The sequence below is a fragment of the Patella vulgata genome, chromosome 3 (genome assembly GCF_932274485.2).
Source record: "Patella vulgata chromosome 3, xgPatVulg1.2, whole genome shotgun sequence".
NCBI classification, from domain to species: Eukaryota; Metazoa; Mollusca; class Gastropoda; family Patellidae; genus Patella; species Patella vulgata.
Genome location: NC_065881.2, coordinates 61,675,638 through 61,695,200, shown reverse-complemented (window position 1 = coordinate 61,695,200; position 19,563 = coordinate 61,675,638). Strand labels below are relative to the sequence as shown.

Sequence of the window (19,563 nt, the reverse complement as noted above, 5' to 3'; positions counted from 1 at the left end):
AAATCGTTGAAAATCAATAGGCTTCTTTGTCTCATGACCTCAAACACTGTGTATAAATTTAAGGTCAATCGGATATTAACTATGGCCTATAGAGCGTCCACAAGATTTTTTGAAGTGATTAAGGGCCATAACTCTGGCAGTAATTATCGGAAATCGTTGAAAATCAATAGGATTCTTTGTCTCATGACCTCAATTTAAACTCAATCGGATATTAACTTTAGCCTCTAGAGCATCTACAAGATTTTTTGAAGTGATCAAGGGCCATAACTCTGGCAGTAATTATTGGAAATTGCTGAAAATCAATAGGCTTCTTCGTCTCATGACCTTAAACACTGTGTATAAATTGAAAGTCAATCCAATATTAACTTTGGCCTCTAGAGCGTCCACAAGATTTTTCAAAGTGATCAAGGGCCATAACTTTGGCAGCAAATATTGGAAATCGCTGAAAATCAATATGCTTCTTCGTCTCATGACCACAAACACTGTGTATAAATTTAAAGTCAATCGAATATTAACTTTGGCTTCTAGAGCATCCACAAGATTTTTTGAAGTGATCAAGGGCCATAACTCTGGCAGTAATTATCAGAAATCGCTGAAAACCAATAGGCTTCATCATCTTATGACCTTAAACACTGTGTATAAATTTAATGTCAATCGGATATTTTGAAGTGATTAAGGGCCATAACTCTGGCAGTAATTATCGGAAATCGTTGAAAATCAATAGGCTTCTTTGTCTCATGACCTCAAACACTGTGTATAAATTTAAGGTCAATTGGATATTAACTTTGGCCTCTAGAGCGTCCACATGATTTTTCAAAGTGATCAAGGGCCATAACTCTGGCGGTAATTATCGGAAATCGCTGAAAATCAATAGACTTCTTCGTCTCAAGACCTTAAACACTGTGTATAAATTTAAAGCCATTCAGATATTAACTTTAGCCTCTAGAGCTTGTGGACGCCGGACGGACGGACAGACGGGGGCGACGACAATATACGACCACATTTCAATGTGGGCGTATAAAAACAACTCTGCACAAAGCATTTAATATTTTACAATTTGATAGGGTTGTTCCCAAATCCCTATACCATAATGAACAATCCCGTTGAGTTTTAAAAATTTCTATCTGGGAGATAACTTTTAAATTGACTATTGGACAATTTTGATGTTCTTACTTGTAACTTATGATTACATGAATATATCTTCAAATTCAAAGAGTTCTGACCTATAGAGTGTTCACAAGAAAGATGGATTGACTGACAACAGACTTAAAATAATGTATGTCCACATTAAATGTGGATGCATAAAAAACTGTGCTAGCAATCACAGATATGTGATGGTTAATATATTGTAAAACAATGTTAAAGCAGAAGTCCCAGATTTCGCAGGGTAACCATTCATGTAAGTGGGTTTAAGCATGCTAAACAAATACAAAAACATAAAGAAATATGGAAATTGAGGATTCTTCTGTATGAATATTCCAGATGCAAATACAGAATGGTGTTAAATAACTTTGACAAGTATCCTCTCCATTTGTATTGGTGACTTGATATACTTGCAGATATATGAATAAAGACTAGCTTATCAAGTTACTAATATGTTGTCTGGGTTGGCTTAGTTTAATGTTAATGTAAAAACAAACAGGTGAAATAGGAATGTAAATCTTCAAATAAAAACCTTACTAGTATTTCATTAATTGAATACCGGTATGTAACAATTATTGCTAGATTATCAAAACACATAAATTTATTAGTTTGCTTAATAAATTACGTTACACTATTCCAGTACAAGTACAGGAATATAAAACAATAATACATGTATCCATTTGAATGGAATTACTAATAGTACCAAATCTAGATTTAAGATATGTCTTAAACATTCTAAATCTGATTAAAATACAGAACATATGCATTAATTATTAGTGTTAAATAATCAGCACTCGTCATAAATATAATTACGATACAAAAATTTTAATAAATAAAAAATGTTAGCAGGTAAAATGCTGGAGGATTAAGAACTCTTAGTTAAATTTAAACTTGGAAAAGATATGGCATTTGCTAGTGTTTGGTTTGTGTTAGTTAATGTCTGATTAGTGTTGACTGATGTAAATGATTGTTGAAGAGAAAGAATTTGGTTAATGGGTAAAGTTGGCAATTCTTGATTAACTATTGGTGGTATTAATATATTACTGATGGCAGGAATGGTACTTGCAGAATTACTACTCACAGGAACTGAGTTGGAGGAAATGTCCAGCAAGTCCAAATCAGAACTTGGCAAAGGTAATTGAGATAAATTCTGATCTCTTTGATGTTCTACTTGGTGGTTATTTAACATAGATTCCTGAGTAAACATCTTAGAACAGGCTTCACACTGAAACATTTTACCCCCATGTCGTCGTTTTAAGTGAATCTTTAATGTACTGTTTTGAGCCGTTGCGTATTCACAATGAGTACATTTAAATGGTTTTTCTCCTGTAAGAAGATATAAACTGTTAGTACATTAATACTAGTCAAATTTTTACATTTTTTATCTTCAACTATAAGATAAAGAATGGTGTTACAACTTTGACCTTCTACCTACTCATGTCCAGTAAGAGCATACACATGAAGATTGAAATCAATTAAATAAACGGTTCATTTAGTAATAAAGAGCTGGAAACCAATTTTTAACAATTAAAAAAGTATGATTTTGCACAATTGCGTACCATTGAAATCACAACACAACCCATCTCATGTGTTTGCTAAAGATGTCAAAGAAACATCAATTTTAGTTGTGTCATTTATGAAAACCTTTTCCATCATCTGTACACAGAGCACAGACGTAGGTGTGTTAAAGCCAAACTGATGTAGTTACTTAACATGTCCTTACCTGTATGAATTCTGATGTGAACTTTAAGATGGCTTCTTTCTACTGTAGAATAATCACACTGTTCACATTTAAAAGGTTTTACTCCTGAAAATGAACAAAAAATATCATTTGTATGAGGAAAGAAAGAGAGAGAAAGAGAAATGGGGTTTAACGTCCACTCGACACAAACTAGGTCATTTCGGGACTAACATATGGTTTTAATTTTATTTCAATAATTTGCTTGCGCGTAGGGGTCTTTAGCAGTGGGAGGAAACCCATGAGGTTGGACAGGCAAACCTACTCCTTGTCACGTATAACCGGGGATTTGAAAACCACGCCAGTTGACTCAATGACAGGCCTTATGATACAGCGCGCGTGATTTGTATGAGGAGTTCATATATATAGCTAAAAAAAATTTATTGTAATTTAGCATCGTGAAAAAACTACATGTACATCCAATATTTAAATCATCATCATTTAACGAAAGTACATGCAATTACAGGAATCTCAATTAAGCTATAGAAATTTTTGTGCCCTAGTTGAAAATGTTTCAATTCCTTTAAAGATGCATTATGTAAAAGCTAAATCTGGTTATTGCAGGTCTTTTTTTCTGGCTTTAAATGTTATATAAATTATTTTTTAAACATTTATTAACATATCTGACTAGCCCATAATCAACTCTCTAGACCATAGGATGGCTCCTATTTTAAGTAGATTAGAGTTTATTGATCAAATAGATCATTTAGGCTTAGCCATTGTTGCTACCGGTACAATGAAATATAATCTGTGCTACGTTTTGCAAAAACTTTAAACGCTCATAAATTTGAACAGAATAAGGTAATTTGACTGAAATTATCAATCTATTCATTTTTCATTGTCTATCTTTGAACTATCTTAGCAAGAATATGGCCGGCTCTTTATCTAATTCTCACATAATGCATCTTTAACTGACATAAAAAAAAATACATTATGCACTAATATTTGCAGCAATTAACTGTTGAAAATCTCTCCTATATCACCCATTAGAGAAAAGAATTTGCATAAAATATTGATTAAAAGGAACTGTGAACTATATTATATGGTGCAGACCACTAATAATAATAATAATTTATTCGTACAAACTAAGTACAATTACAAAAGTATCAATAAAATCATAAATCTGCCGTTAATGTATACATGATATTAAATTCAGTTTGTACAAATTTTATTAATTATATCATTTAAATTGTTTCCGTTTTCTCTAACCGATATAAAATCTCTGATGGCGCCTGCCTTAATTTTATCATTCTCTGATATTCCATATTTTTTGAATGACTTTTCGCCATGCACAAAAGAAAACAGCAACATTTTTATGGGAGAAATCCCATGACACTCATAATGGGACATACGATAAGACTTAAATAACTTATATAGAATCCATGGATAAACAACTTTTAAAGTCTTAAGCATAACATTTACTTTCAATGATCTCAGAACTAAGTACATTGCTGAGTGCATTTCCTTAGTGTTTTTTTGGAGCTGACATGTTCAATGAGTTTATCATCATTACCACAAGATATAGGATGAAAAACAACTCACTTTCTCGGGGTTAAATTTGACATTATATTCATTTGAAAAACTATTTGCTATATCTATAAGGTTCAATAATGCCTGCCTGCTAGGTGTTATGAAAGTTACTTCATCTTCATAAGCTATAGCCCCTACATAAACAGTCTCAATCTTACAATCGGAGTTACTACTCTTACACCTATTTAAAAGCGTGTCTATGTAGATGGTGAATAAAATAGGCGAGAATTCATCAATCCAATCCTAAACAGAAGTCATTGCTTCTCCTTTGTCAGACATATTCTCGGATTTATGATCATATTTTGAATGGGGTTTATGTTTTTAAATAAATAAATAAACACTATAAGATTGGATTGGAATAGTGTAAGTAGTAAATTGTTTTAGACGATTGCGATTTTTTAGCAGATGTCACTCGCTCGTTGTGGTAGTCACAGTTACTGCCAGACTTCCGCTGAAAATTGTATCGACTTATACCCCCCAAATTACGGTAATTTTGGAGGAATTTGAAACAGGTACGAGTCGGCATACTTTTATTCTATCGTATTACAACAACATGTAATTTTGTAGGAATATTACTGACATAAATTTGAATACCACACGGGAATTAAATATGAAAAATAACGAAGTGCACCTATTTTTTTATTACGTATGAATTTGAATATTTTGTTGACACATGATTTTTATTTGTGATCTGAAACCGCCTGCTTAAATAACGATAAGAGTTATGCCTCTTTATTTTTGGGAAAAAATGTCCGACAAGAAAAATTTTGAAATCCCAACACTGCTTCTACCACAGATGGAGCAACAAAAGTGGCATATTATAATTAGTAAACTTGTAACAATCCACTTCACATAACAAACTTCTTAACATTATGTTTTTTCCTCAAAATCATGAATATTTACCAAAACCTGGCAAAAAATACAAATTCAAACTCTCCACTTTGTTTCTAGAAAGTCAACAAAAATCACCACTGTGAAAGAGATAATTGAAAGAGAGAGAAGGGCCATAAAAAAAAACCAAGTAATATATTAGGTAACCAATCACATTGATTCCTCTGTGGTCAGCCCCGTTACTGGTTTCTTACCTGTATGCTTGCTCATATGTTTCTTAAGATGAATTCTTTGATTAAAAGCATCATTACATTTTTCACATTTATACGGTCGACTGGTGGGATATCGTCTTTTCTTAGCGCTATCTTTCTCTCCATCATCTTCCTCATCTTGACCTATATCGCCTGTAGCAGACATCCACAGACTTTCTGAATCACCAACAGGTACAACAGTTGAAGAGACAGGAATTCCTGGAGATTGTTGAGATGTTGAAGGTTCTAGGTTTGCTGTGGAATTGTGTTGAAGGTTAGAAACATCACTGCTACCACAGTTACCAGTGTTACGAGAGAGATTTAAGGGTTTATAAACACGAATAGTATGAGAATTTAGAGAACTGGTCTCTACTATTTGACCAGATGTCACTGTTATGGGGATGGAAAAACTTTTACCAGTTTCAATAATTACAGATCGTCTGCCATCAGTCGAGTTGTCATCATCTGAAGGATTACTGTCCTCATTATCATCTTCAGAAATCTGTACTTTGGTTCCAGATGGTGAAGAGTCAGAGCTGTAAGTCTGAGTTCTCTCCCTTGATGAAGTACTGTGAAACTGACCTTCTCTAGAACCAACATCAATATAAATCATAGAAGATTTATTATCATATGATGTTTCGTCTTCATCTGGATTGGATTTATTAGAATCCTCACCTTGATCCATATGTTTTACCATGTGAAGTTTACGTTTCTTGGGAACAATGGAATTGCAGCACTTCCTCGGTTCTTCATGAGTCCCTGGAATGATTGTAACACAGCATTCTTGACTATTGCAACAAATAGTTGTTCCTCCACTTGAAGACATTTTTGAGCATCTGGTCATCTGTTGAGAAGAACCGGCTCGGTATCTGTTAGCTTGACATGAACGGTTTCTGTCTGTCATGGAAGCCAGTCGTCTCTCACAGCAACTGGGCTCACAAACTTCACCTTGGGATGAATCATTAGTACACATATTGTCATCTTCCTCAGCATCTTCATTTAAGCTTTCTTTTTCAATCATAATATTATCATTGTTGCTATCATGTAGGCCAGTGTCAGTGACCTCATCTCTTGATATAAAGATGTTCAAGTTATGGCTGAATTGCACATGATGTAGTAAACCACGAGCTGTTACGAAACCTTGGTAACATGATGAGCAAGACAAACTGGAAGATTCATCTTCTGAAATTACAAAATGAACACATGTTATTGGGCATTAAAATCATATTTTCACATTTATTAATCCTCTATTTAGAAATGGACTAAATTAATAATTAAAGATACATTCCCTCAAAGTAAATGGGATCATTTGGTGCATCCTCAGCAAATATTTTCTGAGTGAAGTAATGGCAATGGCGGTAAGCATAGATTTGAAGTACCGGGGTATAATACGATTTCCTGATCAGTACTCTTAAGTTTAAATATGTTTTAGAATTGATTCATACATATTCACAATTTTGATCCCAGATGTAATGTATCTTTAAGTATTTATGACCGCATTACCATCTTGTATAATCAATATTTTTTTTTGTTATCTTTAAGCTTATTTAATGAGCACGCATCTGCCACATGTCCAAGATATGACCTAGACATTCATATTTATTAAAGGGTGTGGTCCCACTAAATGACCAACATTATCATATCTTTATAACAGATGTAGGCCATTCTCACATGCCATATCTAGTAATACTTTAAGATTGTGTAAGACTTTGAAGTGCTTAAAGAGAAACTGTGACAATGATAATATAAGTTTTAGTTTTTATGACTTTGCTTCCTCAACATAAAGTTTTTTGTAAATGTATTTATTTTAATGGCAGTAATTCTAACAATATGGTTACTTTCTAGTTTAATTATCATACCAATATTTCATTCAATTTTATTTTACTGTTATTTACCCCACTTCATCTTGGACTGGGGAAATTTCTTTAAACTGCATGTTCAATTATGTGCAAATTTGATTTACCGACCTATCACACAGAATTCCGGAGAATTATTTAAAAATTTCGAAGGTTTTGATTATGTTAAGTAAATGGTAGTTGCTTGGCTGTTTAATCAAGGTTAAGAGTACACATGTACTATACTATAATGGGAAGGAACACACTTGTCAGGCGTTAATGGAACAGAAATATTAAGTTTTAATTAGCTTGATCAAACAAATGTTAGAAAGGTATTATATATAGGTAAATCTTACAATGGTGTATTTCATTCAACCTGCAAGTAGCTTCTGCCATGTATTCCTCAAGCTATGGTTACAGCACTATAAACTCATCAACAATTGATACACTTACTATAGCAAGGTAACGTTTCTGGTTCCTAATTTAAATATCAGGTTTAATTTTATTACAACTGTGTATGTTGTAACAACTTCGTATAGTAGTTTAGATATTTCATTGTGTTTCTGAAAAGCTTAATCAATGCCTGCTTGAATGGTGTATAATAGCATAAGGCTTATTACCATTGTTATAGGAATATAACTCGACTTAAAAATTACCTTAAATTTAAAATCTTGCTGCCATGTAAATCCAAAGTGATGTAAACTATTGATACAAAGGTACAACAAAAATGATTGGCTATGTGAACTTTCCAAACATGAGAAGTAATATACTTTAGAAATTATAAGTTATACCTAAATGGAGCCTTAGTTTGAAATTGATTTCTGAAACTGAAGTTTATAGGCAGAATGTAACTTGATTTCCAGTCACATGTATAGTCATGGCTATGCCACAGGTATTATTTTCAGTTTAAGCAAATTTAACTCAATCTTACCATTTGAAATGTTAGCATTTTTAGAAAATTGACTATCATTTGATGATGGTTGATTAGAATCTGAAAATATATGGAAGAAGACGTTTAGTATAACACATGTTTAATAATTACTTCAATCACCATCTAGTGAAATAATAGACTGACATAAAAACTGCTAAAATGTTGTTCTTTGGCTGGACGCTTGTCTCAAACAATGCACATCACATGCATGATTGACCCAAATAAGATTGCCTTCACATTAAGAACAGCTATTATAGGAACCAAACCTATGCCAAACTGTAAATATGCTATCTGTTCAGATAAAATAAATATATTTTTTTTTGCTATCCAGCAAATCCAGTGATATAAATGTGGAACAGAATTTAATCAATTTATGAAAAGATAATGATAACATAACATAACATTTCTAAACCACTTTTTTTATATATGCTAGCACTGGAAAAAACAGCAGTTGCCAGACATTTTGCAAGAGATGGATAGAGAACAAGCTAAAAACAAAACCAATTTTTTGTACAATCAGGGGCCATAATCCAGATAGTTATGATCTGAAATGCGCAAATATCAAAAGGGACTGAGATCTTTGGGATATAAGATATATTTTAAGTTTCATCAAAATTGGATAAAAATTGTGACTTCTAGAGGATCCACAATCTTCGTATTACATACTATTACACAATTTGCGTACAAAGAGCCGTCATTTCGATTTTACGGTGGAATGGTGATATACTTAAACGGTTTTTAAAATCGGATAAAAAATTGTGACCTCAAGCTAGAGTAATCTACAAGCTAAAAAACATGATTTTTTGTACAATCAGGGGCCATAATCAAGGAAGTTACGGTCTAATATGTGCAACTTTCAACCTATATTGGATAAAAATTGAGACCTGTAGAGTGTCCACCAACAAAATGTGAATGGATGGACAGGGGAGACGACATATAATATGTCCACATCACATCACTAAATTGGGATATAAGGGAGGTAAATCTAATGTAGGGATGCATACCACCACATATTCTCTGAGGGGGTGCTCAATTGTCGGTCTGTAACGTCCCAAATTGACAAAATTGCAATCAAGTGATACAGAATTCAGTCTCGTCACAGTTCTGGCAGTCCCGGCAGCTGAGGTGGTGTGAGTAGAATAGTGACGTATTTTAAGTAACAAATATGTTTCAGCTGTCATGATTGGTTGAGCTATTTTTTATGCAGTAGGCACATGCATTGTACTCCGAAATTCTCCTTTTCACTCGATTGACACTATTTTCGGAACTGAGAGAATTTAATTCTGGAACGTTCAATCGAGTATCCCCCAATTGACTTTACTGTAAATTGATGTTCTGTTACCCAGCTTTAACATTTCCCGAAATCCAACATCTAGGCTATCAAGGGCAACCCTAACAGTGGTTAGTGGAACAGAATTTAATCAATTTATGAAAAAATAATGATTACATACACGGTTATCAATTTATCTTTATTCTTGGTAGCCTACATGTACATTAAAAAAAATTGTGGGTATCACATTACTGAATTTGGATATCAAGGATGTAACTCTAATGAATTATATGGAGGCACTGCAGACCACCAAATTTTCTCCAAATGACTTAAATAACAGGAATTATTCCTAGCTTTGTGCCAAAATTTGCATTTAAGCAGATTTAAAGTTATAAATACAAAGTACAACAAACAATTGTCCAATTAGAAGTGATACCAGATATTCTAGATACCGTACACCTATCACTTCTTAAAGCTAAATGGGGTAATGGATTTCCAATACAAAACCAAGCGGTTTAAAGTTTAAATACCAACGTATTTGGGTAATTTTGGGAAACAGCAGGCTACAAATGAAACAGTGTGGTCAATATGGGTTTATTGTTGCTTTAAGAATTTCTAATTTTTAAATTCTTATTCCTCACTTACTTTTTTCACAATTATCAGTTTTATGTTGGATGAAGTTGGTGATATTTTTGAGGGGAAACTCTTGAGCACACTGACCACATGTTAAATAGTCGGCCAACTTCTGTGCATCTGAAAAGATAAAAATACCTTTCATAAGCTTGTGGGCGTATACCAACCTGAGTTTAAAACAAACATTGCGTCACTAAAAACTGTCACAATCACACGTTCAAGTCTGTTGCTTCCCATTTACACTAACAATGTGAATTTAAGTTTAAAATAGAAGACTTATTTACACTCAAACTACATTGTTTCTCCATTGTATGAATGAACTTAAAGTTACAAGAAAACATACTTTTATAAATTAAAACAAAATTAACATGAAATACAAAAGCTTGATATGAGATTTACAGAAATTACACTGAAGTAATTTGAAGACCTTTCTCTTGTGCATATAACTCATTATGTGTGTATCAAAAAGGCTAGGGAAAGAGTCAGACATTTTAATACATCTTATGTACATATAATCCGATTGTTCTAAACTAATTTATAGGACACCCACTTCCACAAATTTATTTCATATCGCTTAACATGTAGCTATAGGTCATTAACTAGTTTTTCCTCACAAATCAGATCCTCCAAATATATATATATATATCTCAGTTGTGTTTCTGGTTCATTTCACTATTATACATTACCATAGCAATTCATGATGGAATCATGTATGTTAATATTTTAGCACCAAATTTGAACAATTCGTGATTGAGTTACATCTGCTTCTAAGATTTATTGTCTGCATTACACTTATCGTTATGACTTTGTGCTCAAATGGTTAAAAAGAAAATGTATGACATTCAATGTCTTTTGACAATAATTCAGGAAGTAGTTACATTATAGAGTACCTTTTAATTTTTTCACCTGTTCAGATAATCAAAAATAGATTCTAACATTAACAAAAACATCCAATTATTTTAAATACCTAATTGATTAATGCCATAATGGACATGAGAACATCCTTTATCATTGACCAATCCCCAATGTTTTTGTTATGAAATTTCCGCACACGCTTGAAAAATCATCAGCCATCCTGTATTAGGTGTTTGGTTAGAAACTAAAATGAAGTCTCCCTTTATTTTCTGTCTTTTCTAATTGAAATCCCATCCCTGGTCATGACAGGCAAATATGACCGAGTTAGTACCCATGATTTGTTCACTGAATAAAATATAACCTAACACGAAACATCTCAGCTACATAAAAAAATGTAAAACAACACTTTTTAAGAGAAAAGTGTCATGGTCGTGTGCTTTATCCTTTATCATCAGATGGTGGGATGGGATTTCTCTATTTAAAAAGCTCAATGTGTATGCATGCCAAAAGATACATTGTCCGTGGAACCTGGGAATCCCCTCTTGCAAAAATTCCTGGATCTGCCCCTGCATGTTTAATGTAAAGAAAAAAGTCCAGATTTGGATCATGAAACATACCATAAATACAAAAATAATGTTTACAAACATGAGAAAAGAAACGCTACCAATGAGAAATCAGTGACTTTCATGCTCAGAGGGTGTCTATAGAATAATAAGACAACACAATTTCTAGTCCTACTTACACATTAACATTATAAATCATTGTAACAACTATCAAGAGGATTTTTGCAATGTTTTGTGGGTCACACTTAGAACTGGTACACATACAGATTTAATGGCTAATTTTACGTCTAGTATACAGTACAGCACTAACGGCCAAACAAAAGCACAGAAATGCACAGATAATTCATAATGTTAAAGAATATGAATTAATGTTACATTTGTTTTACAGAGTGACAAACAAGTGTGATAGTCTACAAACTAGTTTTTGAACTCTATTTAAAATTATTTTGAGAATTGTTGTAGTGTTACAAACAAAATTCTTTGTCCATAAAAGGGAAATATATTTATATTATCTAAGTGTTTTTTTTTAATGCACTACACTATTATATTTATCATAAGAGGTTAAACTAAATTACATTCTAGTTACCAAGATACCATGTTATTTCATGAAAGAACATATGTTAAAATGCATTCATCTACATAGATAGTTATGTGATGATAAGATTACACACAGTGGCATGTAAGGGGGAGACCATTCACCTGCAAAATCACTCAATTTTTGTATAAAAAAGCATATTAAAAATTACTGATTTAATTAACACACTTTGTTTAATGTCCATAACCCCCTCAAATTTTGTTCACATCTCTACATACTACCAATGGTTGCTTCTAGCAGAGGCATTATTAAAAAGTTATATAATTCAAATCATGATTAATATCTTCACAATAGATAGATTAGTGATAAGTATATGCAATGTTAACATGCATAAAGATAAGAGATCAATCATTATGCAGAACGGCTATTGAAAAACAATTGGTAAATATATATATGTACGTGCTGATAAACATTTAATATAATCTTATGGCAGGTAGTGTATGAATTTAAAAATAAAATGAGATAAAATGATAAAAGTTACTGAACAGGTGTAACTTAATTTAAAGAGGCAATAGCACTCTCACCAAGAAAAATAATGAAATTTAGTAGTAGCTTCACCGGCTAAAAGACTAAGAGCCAATTTCAACACTACCAACCAGTCTACCAATGTCAAAGCTGTAAACGTACCGGAGAACATTATGCTACTCTACAAAACCATTAGAAACATCAAGAGCAAATCTGCTCGCCTCCAAGTACAAAGCGATTTCTTGAAAGTGTTCCATGCAGCTAACCTCATATCATCTTCTTTTAGACCTAGAATATTTACTAGCAATACGGTCTATGACACGGAAGTAGCCGAGTACAGAGCCCACGCCACTAAAGAATATTGTCTCCCAATGATCAGGATCCACATTCAAAACCTGGTATGGGTTCGTGAGCAACTCCAGAAAGATCTCATAGGAGAAGCAAAATCTAAACTCGCAGATATATGTGACCCACGCCAACTTTCGGAAGCGGAACAAGGCTTGGAGACCAGGGAAAGTATTTCAATGGAAATGGGAAAACGTTCAAACCACCTTGAAAACCCGCTCCTAGGGCCTCGAGGGTTAACGCCAATAACAAAAGGTACCGATCCAGGTCATCCTCACGTAAACGATTTCTACCCACCAACAACAACAAATCCAGAATCCACAGGATGGTCCAAGAACTTGTTCACAAATTAAACTTTAATAATAACAGTAATCATATTGCTTCCACCAATAAAACTTCTGAAACTTACACTAAGTCAGTCGTTCGCTGTTAATTTATCTAAGGTTAAGCTAAATATACCAGAACACTCTGTCCTCAGCCCAACATCCACTGGCACAGGCCTATATTATTTTGATATTATATTTTGATATGAACATTATAAAAATTTGAAGGAAGGAATTCGACTGTAAAGTACGTATAATAATTTATGACAATAACGAAAAGTTCGGAATCGGGTTAGGGTGCGACTTGTTTGAATTTTGAAGATTATCACACCTGGTGAGGGCTTGAATCAATGTCATCCCCATCATGAATTTGACCTGGAAAATTTCCTACAATCTTCAGTTGGCTTTCTTATGGTAGACTTCTTTGGGCATCGGTATGCAGTCGGTTTCTTGGTTGGGTGCTTATGATTTGATATGGGCACGTTGGTTGTTGACTTTGTATTGCGTCCAATGGAAACGGCGCCTTTTTTTTCGGGGAGGGGGGGGCAGCTTCTGCCTCCCCCCCTCCCCTCCAGCTACGGGCCTGGTGGCATAGGCTTAAGCAAAACACTTCTAAACCTTAGAATACTGTTTCGAAAAATGAGAATAATTTACCATTTCAACAATGCACCTCAATTTGAAGTTGGAAAAAATTGGTGCACCAAGAAGCTCGGAAATTACCCAATTTTTAACTAAACTCTACCAATCAAAGCAGATTACGGAAAAACTCCTTAAAGGCATTTTAGCTGACGACCCCAAACCAGGTCGTTTCTACCTCCTAAGATTCACAAATTTATGTCCCAGGTAGGCCAATTATCAGTTGTAACGGGACCCCCATGGAATTCATCAGCAGTTTCATAGACGAATATATGAAACATTTCATCCCTCATTATCCTAGCTACATCAGAGACACTACCCACTTTATCCAAAGATTAAAATCCATCGACTTAACACAAGAAAACGATGCTATTCTCGTTACTATGGATGTCGCCTCCTTCTATACCAACATCCCCACTAACGAAGGCTTAAGAGCAATAACCAAAAGTATCCTGACCAGATTGAAGAATCCACCCCACATACCTTATCACACTTCTCAAACTTGTACTAACTAAAAACAACTTTGTTTTCAATAATAAACATTACCTCCAAATACATGTAGGAGGTACCAGCTCCAAGCTTTGCTTCGAACAAACACAAGGGACCTTATAGTCAATTTCTTAGATTCAAATGTATCTGCTCTAAACCAGCGTCCAACCTCGTGGGTTTTCTCCGAGGCCTCCGGTTTCCTCACACTGCTAAAGACCCCTACGTGCAAGCGAATTATGTAAATAAAATTAAACCATATGCTAGTCCCGAAATGACCTAGTGTGTCGAGTGGACGTTAAACCCCATTTCTCTCTCTCTCTCTCTAAACCAGCGGACTACCAAAAACACGCAGACAACCTGGCAAACCTCAAATGAAGCTACCTCACAGATACCATCCAATCAGGGGGGGCACGGTGGCTAAGTGGCTGGCTCGCCGGGGGGGGGGGGGGGGGGTGTCCGAGTTCGATCCCTGCGTTGGCCAAGAAAGTTCATCCAGATTTTCCTGTGTGGTTCCCTCTTGTAAGTGAGGCAACAGGGAGGTCCCGTGTACACATTGGCGTTGACAGTTGGAATTCGATATAAGAGTAGGTCATGAGACAGAAATGGGGTTTAACGTCCACTTGACACAAACTAGGTCATTATATCAAAATTGTGGCCTTTAGAGGTTCCACAACCTTTATATACCATATATTTACACTATTTGTGTAAGATTTTTGGGAGATAGACCTATATTTCAAGTTTTGTCAAAATCAGATAAAAATTGTGACCTGTAGAGTGTTCACAAACAAATTGTGGACGTATGGACAGGGTCAACAACAATATACGTCCACATGAAAATGTGGGCGTATAAAAACCTTTCAACCATACGGTATATAGTTTATATAGAAAATAATTAGTGGTTTGTACTCATGTAGCACGACGTTCCGACAAGCGTTCTTGTTTCATTATCAAGCACAAACGTCAAAACAGTGTGTTTTATGTGTACTAATCAAGTGACTGTTTTCAGATATAAATTGTGTTGTGTTTTTATTGTGCTGAATCACTAATGTGCTGAATCACTAACGTGCTGAATCACTAATACCATGTACAAGTGGGAAATCGAATGACAGACCTTATCATCTAAAGCACACACGTTAACCAATGGACCAGGTATTATAGGGGCCATGGTTAAACCATTTGCTGCCCCCCCCCCAACCCCACCAATAGACCTATGATCCACAGGACAATGTTTTAAGCCATTTGGTCACCAACCCCAACTCCCAACAAACAAAAATATAATTCATGCTAAAATCATAGCTAAACTACAATGTATATTTTATTATGAGGCTTTCAAGGTTTTAAACTATATCATTCAACAAATCTTTACTTTATATTTTACAATTTATTATCTTCAGATTAGTATTGCTAGTGTCATCCCCACAAATATATCAAGGAGCATGAATGACTTGAAAGTATACATAAATCTACCCTAACAACAACATAAATGAAAGGGTTGCCAAATTATGACGTAAACAAAAGCCATTTATCAATGTCAAAATCTATGACATCAACAAGACAATTTCCGGGACACAAGGGAAGGGAGGGGAAGTTCACAATAACCATTATTTATTTTTTATAAACAGTATTTTACACCATTTATTGGTAGTAATGATTATTTATCATAACTTAATTACATTTAAAATGTATATGAGACCTTTAATAACAGTAGTACTAGTAATCATTGACTTACAACATACATGAGCTAGAACACGATTTTCTTGAAGCAATACTTAATAGATATACATATATGTATGCCCATCAACTCTATCTATTTATAAAACTATTATATATTCCACTGAGGATGCTGACAGCTGATGTTTGAGAATCTGCCATTTGACTATTTTTAAACAATATTTTCATCCATTAAATCTGAATTAGGATTGGGGAACAGGCTATGCCTATGTGTAACCCCTCTCTCTGATTTCGATACAAAGGTCATGTAGGTCTATTTTTAGCCACAGTTGGCTTCTTTTATGTTTAACCCATGCAACTTCATTTGAGCAATAATTAATCCCTTTTAAACGGACAAGAAAGTGGACAAAATTTATCTAATTATATCTGATATTAAAGATACATTATGTAAGATTTAGATAAAGAGCTAGCCATTCTTGCTATAGTAGTTCAAAAATAGATAATGTAAAATGACTAATTTAAAAATTTCATTCGAATCACTCTATTGAGAGCGAGGATATTACCCTTTGAAGATTTGACAAGACGTGTGCAATAATTTCAACTACCGTACTAGTTGTTCGAAGCTAAGTTTCGCTCCTCTATTTTTAGCTTAAATCAAAATATGTCTGAACTGTTCTAATCTATTTAATATCGGAGAAATCTGATGCCATCGAGAGTTGATTATGGTCTAGATAAGTTATTAATGTCTAATTAATAATTTAGATAACATTTCAGGTCTAAAGAAAGACCTGCAATAGGCAGATTTAGCTCTTGTATAATGTATGTTTAAGTAATAAATATTTAATCAATCCTTTTCATATTTTATAGTCCTTATGACAAATATATGGTAGTTTTGAGTAAAAACTATGTCCGTTTTGACCAGAGTTTGGTCCTTTTAAACAAGCCATCGGCATCTTTAAGTTTCACTGAATTTATTTGATGGGCCTCTTTTAAATCCGATTCAATCCAAGCTCGGAGATTACCAAATGTTGAGAAATTGATTTTGTTTTCTTAATCAATTATATTTTACAGAATTAACTTGAATAGCTATATTTCAGAATGGACTAAACCATGGAGAAATTTAAATTTTCTGAAAAATGCAAATAACAGTCACATCAAAAAACACTCAACTCAATAATCCTTAATCATGGTAAGATTTAGTGGTTTTCTTGATATTAGTGCCAGAGTGAATCACTTTAGATGCAAGGTTGAAAGGTACATGTACACCATGGGAGGAATGGAGATAAGAGTATGTCTACCGTAGTGTAGTCATTGGTGTTCTATAATTGTTCTTCGAAAGAGCTCTCCCGATGGCTCTCCCTGTCTGGACAAGGCAAGGATATGGTAAGAAAACTTATATCACAATAAGGAGTGATTCCTTTCATTCATACGGTTGTGGCATAGGCCTACTTAGATAAGCATTTGATCGCAGATATTCCTGCTTAATGGGTTACGCCATGCGAGTGATTTTCAGCTGTAATATCAAGCTCAATCAAGAATCTTGAAAACAATGACTGGTAGTGGTAATGACGAAGTGACATTGACTTGTGACATAATTACATTTTCATTTCTTGGTGTAAGTGACAATGCTCCTTTAAAAAATGTGAAACTGAAACAGGATGATTTATGGTCTGCTAGACAAGTTTGAAAATAAATCTTCACTATCTGGCATATAATAAACTGTTAATAATTAATAATAACAATTATAATTTAATGTATGTAGATATAGCTTACCTATTCTGTTATCAGAATACCCGGGCATTATTATGTATTTATTTAAACTAGGTGTAGGCTTCATGTGAAACAAAAAACATAGTGTTCTATCATTCTTACGTGTGTCTTTTTCTTATTTTATTTCACAAATTATTTCGACTCGTGTGACATTCTTTTTGCGGGTAGTGTGCAAAAATATTTTCAACAAGACGAGTGAATAAATAGAGAAACGATGCACGAATCGAAATATCTAGTGACTTGCGTGATAAGTTACTGAGCATAAAAGTCTTGTGCATATGGTTTATGACAATTCTTAATTCCTAATAAGACCCTTTGATCCTTTTATTTGATCTTGTCGACATAAAAAAAGTATAAACCGAAAGAAGACTTCCGGTTAGTGAAGAACCGGAAGTAAACATCGGTTACCGGTCACACATATGTTGTGGATGCAAGTTTTCTAACCCTTGTAATTAATTAATGTTATATTACATTCAACGTTACGAAGAAAGTTTGATCGAATAAGTAATATTTTTAATTTATTTACTGGTACAACGGTTTCATTTGAAATATACTTTATTATCAGAACGAACAAGATGGCAGGTGCGCGGAGAATATGGATGCACTTGATTTCAGTTTCTTCATGAATTTCATGGTGCATAGGACTTCAATAGGACTCTGATTATCGCGTTTCCCATTCTCTCCGTTTGAAATGGAATGAAATCGGGTTAATGTCCTACTTTTCTGCTCTGGGTTAGGCCATACAGTGTGCAATAATAGGGTGCATCACCATAAATAAATAACTCCCTACACCACAATATTTAATAATAATAGGCCTATCTAGTTAAGGTAAGTCTCATTACAGTCGCCCTGTATGTTCAGGACCATCTTATTGAATCCTTGTCGAGAAAATTTCACTTCTTAGTAAATTTTACTGGACAAATTTTTACTGCTAAACGGTCGCGTGTCAGTCCCTGTGAAGGCCTGAACAATGTAAATGAACACCTTAGTGAGAAAATAAGACCTTGCTTACCTCGCTAGAACCAGTATGAGCACACAACACGCTGTTAAAAAAATTGTACCTGTCTGCTAAACGACTTGACCGACGCCATTGAAATCTAAATATTGGGTAAAAAGTTGCCCAGTAAAATTTACTGGGAAGTGAAATTTTTTCGACAAGGATTCATTAGGACGGGTCCTGAACGTAGGCCTACAGGACGAGTGTAATGAGACCTACGTTCAGAGCTGAACTAATATATACCAAGCCGTAAATCAGATAGATTATGGCCCCTGATTGTACGAAAAATCACATTTGTAGCTTGTGGACACCACACTATAGATTCAAATCGTGTAAATAGTTTTACCTGTAAATACACTGTCAATTATCAGTTGTTTTACGCCCACATTTTCATTTAGACGTATATTGTTGACGCCCTTATCTATCTGTTCACATTTTGTTTGTGGACACTCTACAGGTCACAATTTTTATCCGAATTTAACGACACTTGAAAGTGGCATCTATTGGACTGTAACTTCATTGATTATGCCCCCTGATTGTACGAAAAATCACGTTTGTAGCTTGTGGACACTCTCTAGTGGTCACAATGTTCATCCGATTTTGATTAAACTTGAATTGTATGTTTATGACCCAAAGGATTTAGTTCCTTTCAATTTTCGTGCTTATCGGATCGTAACTTCCTGAATTATGAT

At 34.2% G+C, this 19,563-nt stretch overlaps 2 protein-coding genes across 3 annotated transcripts in view; one reads left to right on the top strand and one right to left on the bottom strand.

The window, feature by feature from the left end:
* Positions 1–1,131: 1,131 nt before the first annotated feature.
* On the bottom strand, positions 1,132–18,201 carry LOC126816258 (zinc finger protein 236). The gene is made up of 6 exons (XM_050542539.2): positions 17,878–18,201; positions 10,175–10,282; positions 8,260–8,319; positions 5,497–6,675; positions 2,867–2,950; positions 1,132–2,469 (listed from the first exon to the last, which is right to left on the bottom strand). Exons 1-6 carry the CDS (start codon positions 17,939–17,941, stop codon positions 2,009–2,011), a joined length of 1,956 nt encoding a protein of 651 aa, XP_050398496.2. The 5' UTR covers positions 17,942–18,201; the 3' UTR covers positions 1,132–2,008.
* A 68-nt stretch (positions 18,202–18,269) lies between these two features.
* LOC126816259 (TOX high mobility group box family member 4) overlaps positions 18,270–19,563 on the top strand; it is a 61,795-nt gene continuing 60,501 nt past the window's right edge. Inside the window, exon 1 of one of the 2 annotated variants that reach the window (XM_050542542.2) lies at positions 18,270–18,378. The gene's annotated coding sequence lies outside the window, so the exon portion shown is untranslated. The remainder of the gene's footprint in view (positions 18,379–19,563) is intronic. The other variant, XM_050542543.2, reaches the window with a different exon arrangement.

Coding starts and splice junctions, on each gene's coding strand:
- LOC126816258 (XM_050542539.2), bottom strand. CDS start 17,941: ATGAAGCCTACACCTAGTTTAAATAAATACATAATAATGCCCGGGTAT. Junction 8,320..10,174: donor AACTGATAATTGTGAAAAAA/GTAAGTGAGGAA, acceptor ATATATTTTCAG/ATTCTAATCAACCATCATCA. Junction 2,951..5,496: donor ACATATGAGCAAGCATACAG/GTAAGAAACCAG, acceptor GTTCATTTTCAG/GAGTAAAACCTTTTAAATGT.